The sequence below is a fragment of the Mastomys coucha genome, unplaced genomic scaffold (assembly GCF_008632895.1).
Source record: "Mastomys coucha isolate ucsf_1 unplaced genomic scaffold, UCSF_Mcou_1 pScaffold15, whole genome shotgun sequence".
Taxonomy (NCBI): Eukaryota; Metazoa; Chordata; class Mammalia; order Rodentia; family Muridae; genus Mastomys; species Mastomys coucha.
The window spans coordinates 45,417,442-45,432,306 of NW_022196897.1; the positions used below are offsets into that span (position 1 = coordinate 45,417,442).

Sequence of the window (14,865 nt, forward strand, 5' to 3'; positions counted from 1 at the left end):
GTGTGGTGGGGGGGGTGTGTGTTTTTAGTGTGTGTGTGTGTGTGTGTGTGTGTGTGTGTATACCTGTACATATTCCAGGAACCAGGACTTTTCAATGAACAGGATTTTTTTTCAACTGTTTACCCCTCAAATTTAGGTAAGTACATTTGCTTCCCAGTCCTGGAGCACTGTTCTGGGATCTTTGTGTCTAGAGTTCTAAGCAGTCTGTAGTTAATAAAAGCCTGGAGGTGGGGACTCAGACACACCCACTGGATGTATTTGTAACACAGGAAAGGATGGTTAGACCAAATATTCCTGGCAGAGCCACCATCCAAACTCTTCAAAAACAAAAAGCTATCTGAAACCTGAAGTTTTCAATAGTAATGCTCTCAGAAACCAGCAGAGGCACCAGAATGTGAGGTGTTGAGGTGGTTGGACCCCAAAACTGTACCACTGTTTATGTATTGGCTTCGCCAGCTTTGAGCCGAGTGATCAAGATCAAGGCACCTGAAATCTCCATCTTGCTTTCCTTGTCTATGAGATGAGGGCAATAACATTTATCCTTAAGGGATGTGGATGGGAAAGGTGGTGCATTCAGAACACTTAATATGGTGCTGAGCACACAGTGTGCAGGAAGAACATTGTAATTCTATATTTTCAGGGATATTTGTTTCCCTGAAGCAGAGATAGTAGTCTCAAGAAACAGTGACATTAAGTAGTCTACAGTACTTTTGTATGTGTGCTTGTGCATACATGTGTATGTGTGTGTGCAGGATGTGAGGGTACACATGTAAGAGGGTCCATGTATGCAGGTTTAAAAACAATCTCTGGTGTCTGTCCTTCCTTTTCACCTTGTTTGAGGCATGGTCTCTCTTGCTGTTCATTGCTGTGCATACAACACAAGCTGGCCCACTGGCTTCTAGCAATTCTCCTGTCTCCATCTCCAGTTTCCAAAGTATGGGCATGCCTGCACTACAGCATAGCTTTATAAGGGTTCTGGGGATTCAAACTTAGGCTGTCGGTTCTGCAAAATAACCACTTCATCTACTGAGACATAACCCAGCCCCTTAGTAGGGCTTTTCATTTTAAATTTTATTTATATTTATTATTACATTTATTGTTATTTATTTATTTATTTGCTTATTTTTATTTACTATGTGTATGCTCCATGTGGATGCAGTGCCCACAGAAGCCAGAAGAGGTCACCATATATATCCCCAGGGACTAGAGTTACAAACTAATGCCATGTCAAGGGCTGGAAATAGAACTCAGGACCTGTACAAGCACAACCAGTGCTCTTAACCGCTAAGCTAGCTCTCTAGCTCCTCAAAAATCACTTTTAAATGTACCTGAGATTGAACATCACTACCATACTGTTACACCAAAGCTTTGGACAACCATCCAATCAGCCATCACCAACAACTTGGGTCACATTTAAATACTAAACTGATAGACTGGGATAAAAGTGAGGTGTGCCATGCCCAGACATAATCCAATAGCCACACAGTAGCCAACACTGTAGCGTACGGTGAAATTCTACACAGATTTCACTTCTATTTCTCAAGACCCACTGTAGGCAGCTTTCCCTATAGGTGTGTATCGATAGAAACACACTCAAAGCCTTTTGAAACTATGGAAGCCAATGGACCCTCTCCATTGCCATAGCAGGATTGTAGCAGGCATCGCTCAAATTTCTTAAGCACTGCTAAGCTTTAGTGATAAGATGATGAAAATTCATCTATACTTTGTGAGTCCCAGAAGTACACGAGGAGCTTTCAAATTAAAATGTATGCTGAATCCCTCTGTAAATCTGGTCTTTAAAAATGATGCCTAGTTTGAGGGAATGTGCATCTAATTACGCATCCCTGGGAGCTGTGAATCTCTAGGAAAGAATCCAAAGACCTTTCTTAGTTTGATTCCAGTAATAAATATTCAGGAAGGGTGGGGCAAGCAGAACCACCCAAGGAGCCTTGAAGTGCACAACTCCGAGCAAGGCTTTGTCGGTTCACTATATCCTATCCGCAGATATAGGAGGGAAAGGTCCTGTGACAGATTTCCTTTTCATCATGCAGGCAATTCATAACCTGTGTGCAGATTTAAACAAAAAATGCCTGTCAAAAAATTAGGTAGTCTATAAATGCTGAGGTTCATTGTGTTGTTTTCCAGAAGACACTCTTATCTCGGATTTGGTAAACGGGAGAGAGAAAGGGCCGGCCCTTATCTCTATGGAGACCAGTAAGTGAAAGCTCACCCATACTCACCTAAGATATTTTCATGCCTCAACATCACAGTATTGTACAATTCCGTCTCCCTGAACCACGACTTCTCGTCACGGGAGGAGAAGATCTTCACTGCGACATTTTCACCTTGCCAGCTGCCCCTCCACACTTCTCCATACCGGCCCTTCCCTGTGGAAAGCAAAACATGATATATGTGAGAAATGGTTTGGATTTCATCTTCCTATCAAACATAATGAACCTGGCAGTGTCCTTATATTTGCTTGACAGCGTCCTCCTGCTTGCTCCTCTCTTCAGTGATTAACCAATTATGTCAGACTGTGAAGCCAAGCTACCACCCATGGGACAGAACAAAGTCACCACCTGTATCAAAAATAAAACACGGAGGCCATTTTGGCACATGTATTCATTCACTAGCTGGATTTGGGTTCTGGTAGATCCTTTTCACTAAAAGATTGCCTTGCTGGTAACTTTGCATTGGTCATGTGTTTTTGTGACACTGAATTTATTCTTTGTTTTTAATGTATAGAAGGGGAAAAACAAGACACACAGCCTGACCAAGCAACTCCTGTAGTAAACACAGCCTGATACCTGAAACTCTTAACCCCTCAGTATTTACTAGACAAACTCAGTTTAGGATTGTAAATACTTCGCCTATAAAGATGTACAAAAATAAGGTAAACCCTATCTTTCCCTATCCACCATATTGTGACAGGAAATTGCCTTCCAAACAGTACAGCGCAATTATCTGATAACTCACTAACTGTGTATTTATATTTAAGTTACTCTCATGAGGGTGTCTGACTTGTGTCCTAAACTAGCTATGCAGGCAGCCCAACCTATATGTAGATGACAATGGAAAGTCACAATGTCAAAAGGCTAGAAACCTTTGGCATCTAGTTTTTCAAAACACATGAAAGGTAGTATAATTTAGAAAATAATACTGATTATTAAATTTCAATGTATCATCAAAAGTGCAAAGGGCATGGGGTATGTGTCTAAATAACTAAATGGTTTCTCTGGTGCCCCTCCTTCCCACTGGACCCTTAGAAGCATTTCTCAGCAAAAATGTCTGAATATACTTAAGCTCCTCCTGCCCCACAGAGGGACAGTTTGACATCCTGGAGATTAATGACAGTCCACAGTGCTGGCAGAAGGTTGTGAACCACCACCTCCAAAGAGTTTCTAGGAGAAAGATATGTTTCAAAATCAGAATTTCAAACTCATAGGCATATAATTCCAGAACAGCTCTGACTTCTGACACTGGTCATGACATTTGTTTAGATGCGCCCCAGTGATGTCGCCAGCAGACTACACTAAAAAGAACATCTGGGAGCCAGAGAGATGGTGTAGCAAACAAATGTGCTTGCCAAGTGTGATCCTAGGTTTGGACCCTAGAATCTATATAAAAGTGGAAATAGAGAACTGACTCCATAAACTACAGTCACATATGTGCGCCATAAACATAAACATACAAAACCTATAAATAAAACACTTAAGTCACCTGAGGGCTGAAGAAATGGCTCAGGGGTTAAGAGTCTTGGATGCTCTTCTGGAGGACCTAGAGTTGATTCCCAGAATACACAGCAGCACACAACCTTCTATTACTTTAGTACCAGGGAATCCAATGCTCTCTTCTTATCTCCTCAGACAGGAGGCATACTTGGAATACCCAGACATACATGCAGGCAAAACTCCCATACACTTAAAACAATAGAGGATTTTTTTTTTTTAGTCACTTGAAGAGCATAGTTTACAAAATGGGGTGACTTCAATTGGGATCTGACATGTCTGATTCATACCCCCCTACCTCTATGCAGTAGCCACATGCTTATCAAGGGCATGTTCCCCCTTCTAGTCATCTCTTTAATTATAGGTACAGATGATCAAAGAGATAGGGAAGAGGAGGTTATTATCTCAAAACCAGGGGGGAGTCAACATGGGGTGTAGTCAGCCTGGTTGGCAGGCAGGCATGCAGCAGGAGTTGAAACTACAGGACAATGAGGCTTTCTGCCCAGGCATGTGGTGACTACACCATCATGGGGCTGTAATAGGCAGCTGTGGTGCCACCTGCCTGCGCACTAGTACAGTCTTCTGCTGGGAAACGAAGCCAAAAAGACCCTAAACATAGAAAGAAAGCAGGAGTGCCCAAGCACACACCTGAAACAGTCACAAAACCTCCAAGGGCTGGGGATGTGGCTTGGCGATAGAATGCCTGCCTCACAGGTGTGACACACTGGGTGCCATCCAGATCCAGAAGTGGTATGACAGTATGGATAGCCAGCAAAATGAGCTGCCATGACGAGAACTAATAATCCTAGTCAATAGCAATGACTAACATAAAGGGATGCTAAGAGCAGCAGCCAGAGTTCATTGCAGGCCACTGTCAATAATCGCACAAAGTCTACTTAGTTTACCAGTCATTTTAATCAAGTCACAGGAGTGGCTCAACCTTTCTGTTCAAGATCAGGACTGTGTTAAGATGCTACAAAGCCAGAAGCTACAAAAGTGGGAAATCAATGCTAAGCTTTTCCTGCCTTTGTTCCACTTTGCAACTTTATTTTCTCTGTGGAGTCACTGTTCCACTGGGAAGGAAAGAAAACTATCCCAAAGAATTGTGGATACAAAGTTGTTTGTTGTAAGTCTTTTTTAAAAAATTAAGAAAATAAAATATATGGCATGGTAGGTGGATTAAACTAAAACAGAAATTTATTTTAATGGTTGTCGAATGCTTTTTGCAAATATAATCTTATGTTAAAGCCACTAAAAGAGTGGTACAGTTCTCCAAAAGTCCCTGGCTAGAAAGCCCCATGAAAAGCAAGCCTAGGGCTGGAAAGGGCTGCCATGGTCAGCTCCCCATGTTCTTGACCATCTATCCACTGCTTCCCTCCAAGCTACATCACACAAACACAAAAACTCCTGAGCAGGCCCTGCACCCACCAGGCTCTAATGTCAACCCCCTAAATGAAATAATTGAATTTACATTGCTTCACAATGTTGAAGAACACCTATAGAGTCAGACCCTGTAGACAGTTCAGAGGGGCAAGACTCTGCAGCTAGTCTCTGAGAACGAAACTTGGTATTTGGGACTATCTGTGAGTGATGGGTTGTTGGGGCAAGAAGAAGACAGGAGAGACAGGTGTACGGCCCCTCTGCTACCTCCCATCACTACCCAAGCATCCTTGCTCATATACAAACAGGATGCTAGTTAGACATCAAGAAGACCATTCGGGTTGTTGGTAATGAGTGCATCTGTTTTGTTGTTGTTGTTGTTTGTTTGTTTTGTTTTTCCATCTCTTTCTAGTCTCAGTCAGCTGAGGAGGAGCGGCACACTGTGGGAAATAGGTACAGTAGGTGCAGACCCGGGAAAAGGTACCACAGCTCCTTTACTGGCCCCTGTGTATCATGGGCAAGCAGTACTGCCCACTGCAGATCTTCCTACTGGATTTGACACTGTTCCTCCTTCATACAGCAGTAAGTGGTGGGGCCGGCTCATAGTGGTCAGCTGCTTCCGGTTGTTTTTAAAACAAAACCCCAAGCATTTGATCTCCCAAATGAAGACTCTGAAGCCAGCTGCCGTGGTGAAAGCCTACTGGCTTAGAGAGGAAGAGAAAGCACCTGGCTGACCTCTCTAGTTTACCATGTCCCAGAATGTAAAAGCTCTTTCTCCTCCATGATGTAGTTAAATACCCCTCAACTCAAAGACCCTCCTTTCTCTTTCCTGGGTTTTCCTATGCTTGCTCTGCCTCTTGACTTGTCGTTGACTTTATAATCCTATTTACAGAAAGCTCTTTGGTTTAAAGGTGTGTGCTAAGTCTCAGCCACACCACCACAATGTTTTTCTGGTTCACAATGTGATCAAATATCCTGCAACAGCTTCCCCAAAACAGACTATCAGAAGGCAGGAACTGCTAGATCCACCCAAAAAACCTGCTCGCCAGAAGCGTTGAGACAATACCAAGCCGTTCCTGCACAACATCTCAATGAGAAGCTGACAAAATCCATCATGCTACCTGCAAATATCTACCCTCCACATAAAAATAGTGAAACTGAGGATTTTACTTAAAATAAAGTGTGTCATGCATGTGTGGCGGGAGGGAGAGGGAGGGAGACATATGTATACATGACGCTAACACTGGGTATTTGTGTCAGTCACTTACTTGATTGATACAGGGTTTTAGACTAAACCTAAGGGTCACAGATAAACCTAGACTGCCTGGCCAGCAAACCCCACAGATCTTTCTGTTTCTGCATCCGCAGCACTGGGACTATTGGCACATGCCACTGTACAAGCTTTTCTACATAGGCACTGGAGATCAAAATCAAGTCTTCATGCTGTGTAACAAGCACTTTTTGTCTGAGCCATCCCCTCAGCCCTAAAAATCAGGACTTTAAAACTATATTTGGCCACAGAGATGTATACTTATAATAATCTCAGTACTCAAGAGATAGATGAAAAAGGATCAAGAGAGGATCCTTAACTATACACTGAGTTTTGGGTCTGCCCAGGCCAGGAGAAACCCTGTCTCAAAAACAAGGAAAGCATTCTGTACCAGCCTCATGGAATTCATGAAGCCACCACCACCATCATCACCATCACCATCATTTTATTATTATTACGTCATGCCTGACCCAGAAATTCACAATTGCCAGGAATTCATTCTGCCAATTCAGAAGACAAAAGAATGCATGCCAAACCCTTTTCAAGCATTTTTGCTAACCTGCTAGCCAAACCAACTCGCACAGCTTTTTAAAGTACTTCTGATAATTCCCAACACCAGAAAAGGTGTGTGCACTCTTAAAAGGAAGGAAGGTGGGCCTCTGAGGTGGTTCAATTGGTGGATCACTTGCTGTAAAGCCTGATGCTCTGAGTTCAATCCCCAGAACCCACACAAAGGTATGGTGTGAGAACCAACTCTATAACATTGTCCTCCAACTTCCACGTGTGCTGTGGCATGCACGTACCCACATACATATGCCATACACACACATTCAATAACAACAGATTTTTAAGAAATTTTAATGGATAAAGGAACACAATTTTTTTTCACAATTAATATGCTGACCTACAATATGTCATAGGGAGAAAAATGAAAGGCTATCAAAATGTATATATCTCTTTTTAGTAAGCACTTAATAAAAAAAACAGTAAAATTCACTCTAGTTTTTAAATCCATATTTTCATAAGCTTTTATGTCTACTTGATACACAGTAACTAGACATATTCAGTCTTCCTGTTAGAGGAAGGAGACAGTAGGAGTCATGGGAAAACTGCAGCAACCGACCTTACTATTCAAAAGCCTATTTACCTCAGATCGGTCAGTCCCTGTTCAACACAGCCTCGTGGATTCACACTAGGCACTGGCTGTTCTAGCCAGCCGTGACTACCTTACCAGAAGTTCAGCAAGCTCTCAAACATGAGTCACAGAGAACAGAGACCCCATGGCTGTCTCACACCCCCTGAAGTGGAATAACCACATGGTTGTTTGGCACCTCCTGCATTTAATAAGGAGGTAAGAATAAGCAACAAGACAGACTTTTCCAAGCTCCAGCCTACTTCTAGAATCACAACCAACAGTGCCCATTGCCCAAAAGGAAGGGAAACAAAGAATTACCGACACACTCCAACAGGGTTATCTGGCGAGCCACGGTCCTCTGGACCAGAAAAGGAAGACCAGAGCCACTTCCTGATGTACATGAGTGATCGAGTAGCTCCTGTAATGTAAAATGAGGAGAAAAAGAAATTACTGAGCAACAGTGCCTGCTTTAGAGTCCTGCAGAACATGCTGTGGTAGCCCATGTGGTTTCCAGAAATTCTGGACATATGACCCATTAAAATGCCTGAAAATCTCCTTTGAAAGGACTAGTTGTATATCTTGGGAAACTTAGAAGCTAAACCCAAGGCAGGTTTTCCTAATGGATAAGTCATTCTTCCTTAAGCTCTAGAGTTTTCTAATCAAATACTCAAGGAAGGAAACAGAGCTAAGCTAATGAGCACATTAGAAAGGTTGAGGGGCTCTGCACAAGGAGTCAGTAGGAAGGATGGGGTGGGGATACTTGAGCACCAAGAGCTGGCCATTATCTACTATTATCTATTCTGCTAGGTTCACTAAATGTCTATTGAGTGATCTACTTCAGTTGCCTTCCAAACTAACGGTGTCTAGCTGGAAGCAAGCAAATTAGGACTATGAACAGCCAAATGTAATATCTGTAATGGAAAGATTCTAATAATATGTGGATCATTAAATTGGTACTTATAGGTGTGTGCGTGGGTGTTTCTGTGGATGGAGGTTCTCTCTCTTTTTATTTTCCAGATAACATATGAACAAGCAGGTCACTAAATTAACACCTACTTATCATTTTTTAATGTGAACTGCAAATTAGAAAGGAAAAAGGTTAAAAAAAATTTTTTTTCACTTAAAACATAGCACCGTTGTCACACATTGATTTCTCCAAATGAGCACGCTGGCAAAAGATTGCCAGTTAGTTCATTCATGAAATTTCCCTTCACACTCTCAACAAAGGCCCAGCAGCAGGACCTGGCCTGGACCATCTCTACTGCACACCCTTACAGCCATGGTGACGGTGGGAAGGCTAACTCTGCCCGAAGTTCTGCCTTTCCTAACACATAAGCTGGCCCACTAAAGCAACACACAGATTTTTGTGAATTTCATTTTCTCTCCTTTCTGTGGAGCACTACTGTGAGATACTGTGGATCAGTAAAATTACCAAAAGCTAAACACTCAACAGAAGAAATTTAGAACCCTTAAAAGCCACAGAAGGATAATCAAGAAGAAAATGAATGTAGATGAAATAGGCTTCATGTCTCCCCAATGATTCCCTCTTGCCCTGCTTGGTGACTCTATTCCTTCAATTATTTTTGAGAAAAAAAAAAAAGAAAACTCTGCATACTAAGCTGTTGCTCTTCCATGATGCATAGTTTTGGTTCTAATTAAGTGCCCAGATTTGGGGAGTGGGGAGTCAGGAAATCAACCAAAGACTAATAAAGACCTACCTACCTCAACTTCTGAAGCCCCAGCCGTGGGCGAGCTTCAGCAAGGTTACTCTTTGTCAGCTCACATAAATGAACATATTGTTTAAATAAGCAAATCAGGACATCTAGTTACTCCGTACTATGTCATTATATCGTGACATTCTGTCAGCTGCATGGCTGGGCTGTGTTGAGAAGACTGTTTTGGCGCAGGCTTTCATTCCGATTTCAAAATCCTAAAAGCTATTTAAACAGTAATTTACACTAGATATTCCAATTACTGCCCTTGGTAATTAGGACATGTTAGCAGCTCTGAGGAACACAGTTCTGACTAATCTACGTTAGAATCTTGCCTTGCTGAAGCTTCGTCGGGAATCATCCTCACGTCTTCCTGCTATAAAACCCCATAAACCCACCCCCTTTTCCCTAAACCTTAAAACAGACTTCTGAGCAAACATTTAATGAAAACAAGCTATACCCTTCCTCCCAGTTCTACCACATCACAACTCAAACAGGTATGCAAAAGGATGTACATAGGCTAACTTGTTCCTTTTTCTTATTCAAACAAAATGCTGATGGGACAGGAATCAGGGCAAGACAGTTCCCAGCCTGGATCCGCATCAGCAATGTTCTGACACCTGACTACAGGTGGTTCCTATGGCTGCCCCGATGTGTGTAGCACATGAGCTAAAGATGACCATCAGTAGGGTACCTCTTTTCCAGAAAAACAACAAAAGATGGTTGTAGGGGAAGCCTAGTTACAGAACTCCCAGGCACTTACGGACTTGTCAGGTAGTGAAGCCAGCCTGCAGGCATGACGATCTGGTATGAAGATGGGAGCATAGCATTAAACAGCTCTGAATCACATTACAAAGATAACTTGATTGACTTGCCACTCGCTGGATTGTGACAAGGAGAGAGCTGATTCGGTTGTGTCGTTCGCACCTAACACCCACGGAGCTTTGTCTTTTTTCAGAGAAGCCATGTAGTATCCATGGAGAATGCTGTTACTTTACTCTTTTGCGCTCTATAGTAGGCTGCTCATGGTGAGTGACCTACTTCTCTGACTCAACTAAAAGTTTAGAAGAGTAACTAAAAGAACACTTTAGGGTGTCGCGATACAGCTTTAAAACATATGAGTGATTTTAAATTTTTATTGCACTTATTTATTTGCTTATTTATTTGGAGTAGGGGATAGCCTTGCCACAGTACATATTTGAAAGTCAGAGGACAGCTTGTGCGAGTCAGTTTTCTCTTCCTATCACATGAGTCCTGGGGATTAAATTTAGGTCATTGGGCTCAGCAGTGAGCATCTCTACCCTTGGAGGCGCCTCACTGGCCAGGAAGAAATCTTCAAATGTATAAATAATAGCACCTTCTATGCTGAGGAAGTAAACTCGGGGTGGGGGGGTCTTAATTTTATGCATCAGGTAAGTGACTTTGAAAACTTACGGGAAATATCGACAATTTTATTGTATGTTGAAATGATAAAAGGTATAAATGGTTCGCTTTTCCCCCTATTTATTTGTTAAACTGGCTACTAAGACATTTTAAACTCCGTATTTGCTATAGTTGTACTAGAGGACCCTGGTTCAACGCGCTGACTACTCTCCACAAGGGGGCAGTACTGGAGCATCAAACACTTAATGGCTACTTCTGGAGATGTCAAGTCTCTAAATTATGGCATACGCACATCATCTAAAGGGAAAAGGACTTCTTAATAATAATGAAAAAATACTTCCTTAAAAAATGTTTGTTGTTACAAATAGAGTAACTGAAGAACACCACTTCAAGTTCTTTGACTCTCCAGTCCGCCAACCATTCTTTGTCCCTTTTCCTCACATTCTCCAAAGAAAAGTCACCACCAAGGATCTACTAGTGCAAAATGTCCACGCCCCATTCCTTAAATGTCTGTCTGAAATGGACGTCCTTATTCACAGGAGCTATGTTCTTATACCAGGTGCTCATATGTGCTTGGCTTTTAGCCCAGTGACTAGTCACAACGCATGTCTGCATAGTCACTGTTGGCTTTGCACACTCAAAATAAGAAAGTGTCCATCTCCATCTCATTGTATGTAGGCCTCCCTCTGGGATCACAAACTCACCGCTAGAGTGCTATCTCCGACATTGGTGGTGATGAGCCCTTCAATAGTACCATACTCCACGTCTCTGGGGTTCAGGCGTTCTTGATTGCGTCTTTTAAACTTCCTAAGAGCAACTCCAAGGATGCAAGCTAACAGACATACTGCAAACACCACCGAGAGGATGATAAGGCCGACTTCCAGGTGGACATTCTGTGATCCAGGGAAGGACTTCCCTGGAGAATGGGAAGAAAAGGGTAAGTGGGTGTGGGGACCAGAGTTTTCTTTGTTATTTACCAATATCTTAAGAAATGGTTCCTGATCCCGACCAAACAGTCACATATCAAAACAATTTACAACTAAAATACTTCCTAATATTTAGCTAATGGCCCAGACACTCACTTAAGTGATCAATCAATTAAACAGAACTGGAGTTTAGAAAGGATTCCACCAAGAATCAACTGTATTAGTGTAGAACTGTTTAAGAGCTACTTAAATACAAGAGACATAGAGTCCTTAATGTCTTGACCTCTATTAATGTGGATTTCAGATGCAAGGATGCTTTACAACAAGCCCTGATGAACTCAAATATTTAATCCTCCTTCTTCAAACCCTTGTGTTCAACTCTATTTTTATATTCCAATGAAGCCTGTTCTACCTGCCCAAAAGAGGTCACAGTAACTTCAAAAGTGCCATGTGGCCTACTGGCCTTTTGGTTTCCTCTCTCCTTCCTGCCTTGTGACAGTCCTGGCAGTGAAGGCTCTGAGTGTCCTCTCTTATCCTATTTGTGCTTTCCTTCTCCCATGAGGACAAAAACCATAAAATTAAACCTGGTAAGAGATACTATATATTATGAGAATAAATTTGGCTTGAGGGGGGCCTACTTTAATATTGACAGCAACGTGAGATAGCCAATGAGAAGTTACCATATGAGAAAGAGTTTCAGAGGGAGACCAACTCCCAAAGGATTGAGAATCCATAAGAAATGTATGAGGGGAAATCCCCATAACTTCAGGGCTCACGCACAAACTCTTCTGACTTCTGTTTCAGAAGGCTAGGGACCTGATTTGCAAGGGTGAGCAAGCTTTCCCTCCTCTTCTTCTTCACAAGAGAAAAGGCACTAAATCCAGGCACTCAGCTAGTGTTCCTACTTCTCTTGAAATACACACGCCCCATGTACCTGCTTGTGGTGACTTGCAGTCAGCAAATCTGTTCCCTACACCCATCCTCTGGATGTGTGTCACATCCCTCAGTTCCCCCAAAATGCCACTCTCCTTTTAGATTCCAAAGGCCATGCCTTTGTCTTCCTCACCCAGAGTGACCTTCCACGACCCATCAGCTCTGGTTCAGTGGGTAGGAAGAATGCTGCTGGCTACACAGATCCTTAACCCACACAGACTTGGGGCAACACTCACAAAAACCCTTGATCTAGAAATAGAAGGAGCCATGGGAACCTTTAGTGGGCAGCTGGGCCGTGATGTTCCTGTTACACCAGTCCCCTTGGCAGCATTCCACAGCCTGGCCAGGCGATGGTGGGGTCTTACACGTCATCTTCCCCTGCTCATAAACCTGAAAGCAGCCCTTCTGGTAGACATGGAAGCCATCGTTGATGCTCAGAGAGGAAAAACACTGCTGGCCTTCACAGTGGTCCTCGTTCCCACAGGAGAGGCCCTCACACACACACATGTAAAGTTTCTGGTTGACCTTGGGCTTCTCATCTGCAAGGAGAGGTGAGAAGGAAAATCAATTCAATTCTATGGGCTTCACCCCTTTCAGAGGAAAAAAAAAACAGGTTTCCCTAAGATCACCCCAAACCCAATCACAGAAACATCAGTGTCTACACTCCAGGTTGTCACTCAAACAAATAATAATTCCATCTCAGTCTATGAATGTATCTGCCTTATGTTGTGCATCATCCTCCTTAGGATTATGCTAACATGGAGAGTGTCATTGAGTTGCCCAGACTCCTGACATGTAGTCCCTCTCCCATATCCCCAGTTCCCATATTTAAACTAAATATTTGATTGAAACATGTCTGGCACCTTTATTTTATATAAAAAAAAATAGCGCCTAAATAAATACTTGGCAATAGTTAGCAGCAGTTCCTGCTGGCACACTTGTAAGCAAGTGACGCTTCAGAACTTAGCTGCTTCAGAACACACTTGTGTAAGAGTCTTTAGCTACAAGCCAGAGTTATTGACATTTTCAGCTAGACACTAGACCACTTGTGATGATAACACTCATGTTTGCACACTGGTTAAAATTCTAATGAAAAGCTCTTAAGAATCTTTTAGTGATAACCAGGAGTGGTGATGCATGCCTTTAATCCCAGAACTCAGGAGGCAGAGGCAGTAAATCTCTGTGAGTCTGAGGTCAGCCTGGTCTACAGAGTAAGTTCCAGGACAACTAAGGTCTACACAGAGAAACCCTGTCTTGAAAAACTAAAAAAAGGAATTGTCAACTGATAAGGAACACGGGTAAAAAAACTGGCTTTAAATACTCAGGCCCAGGGCCTAAACAAAGGGAAGGAAGCTATATTTAACAATTAGGTAGCAGGTAGCACCAGAGACCAAGTAGTCCCTGGTGATGCCAAGATGGTGAGCAGTCACAGAGGAGGCCGTGCCATCACCCCTCGCCCTCCCAAGTGCCTTCTGAAAACACTTATTTGCAGTTCCGTTTTCACATCTCTTCCCTCCTCTCTCATCAGGATGATTAGTTCAGACTTGCTACTTCCAACACTTCTAGTCTGCAGGGAGGGAACGTGAAGACAAAGCATGCACAGTCCAGTCCTAAAGGCTGTTCCTTAGCCAAGGCCACAGTCACCAGAGCCCTACTCAAGGAAATTCAGCCTCCAGAGCTCTTCCAAGGTCTGTGACACAGAGTGGCTCACCTCTCTGATCAGCATGTCTGTGGGATAAATGCCTTTTCAGAGAGAGAGAGACAGAGACAGAAAGACAGAGACACAGAGACACAAAGACACAAAGACACAGAGAAGGAAAGAGGGAAAGGAAGAGGAGAGACGGAGATCAGGTGGTGGTGCTTTTAAGAAAAGACCTTAAAGTAAAAATGTCAAGTTCACTTACACAGATTTGTGTGGGTGCGTATAGAGATGTGGGTTATCTCAAAAAGAAAAAAAAAAAAAGTGTTGTTAATCTTTCTTCTTCCCTCCTCAAAGAAGTGGAAATATAGTTCCCTGCCCGCTGTCGTGTGGGTGCTACATCCCACAGCGTAAGTACACACAGGCACACAGACACAGCCTTCTGTTTATAATTGACTTGTGAGTTCTTTTGAAAACCACAAGAGACTCATCCCAAAGCAAAGACATGCCTGAAAGCAGAAAATCTAAAATAGCCACTGCTGGTGCTAAGTACATCACCAGTCTAACCCTGAGAATCAGGAGCCTTCCGACATGTTTAGTGAGTGAAAAAACTCTAATGAGCAAAGAGATCATCTTTACTTGACATAGTCTAGCAAGAAGTTTACACTTACCAAAAGAGAGTTGAAAGGTAATATTTCTAGGGAGTCTAGACATGCTTGCCACTCTTGAATGGCACGAAGCTAGGCCTAGACCTGCCAA

General features: G+C 42.7%; 1 protein-coding gene across 3 annotated transcripts in view; it reads right to left on the reverse strand.

The window, feature by feature from the left end:
* The window catches only part of Acvr1 (activin A receptor type 1), a 117,834-nt gene that overhangs the window by 17,766 nt on the left and 85,203 nt on the right, over positions 1 to 14,865 (reverse strand). For all 3 annotated transcript variants that reach the window (XM_031370309.1, XM_031370310.1, XM_031370311.1), the window contains 4 exons: positions 12,743 to 13,006; positions 11,313 to 11,524; positions 7,832 to 7,931; positions 2,241 to 2,387 (listed from right to left, as the gene is read on the reverse strand). In XM_031370309.1, coding sequence (XP_031226169.1) covers positions 2,241 to 2,387; positions 7,832 to 7,931; positions 11,313 to 11,524; positions 12,743 to 13,006 — 723 coding nt within the window. The remainder of the gene's footprint in view (positions 1 to 2,240; positions 2,388 to 7,831; positions 7,932 to 11,312; positions 11,525 to 12,742; positions 13,007 to 14,865) is intronic.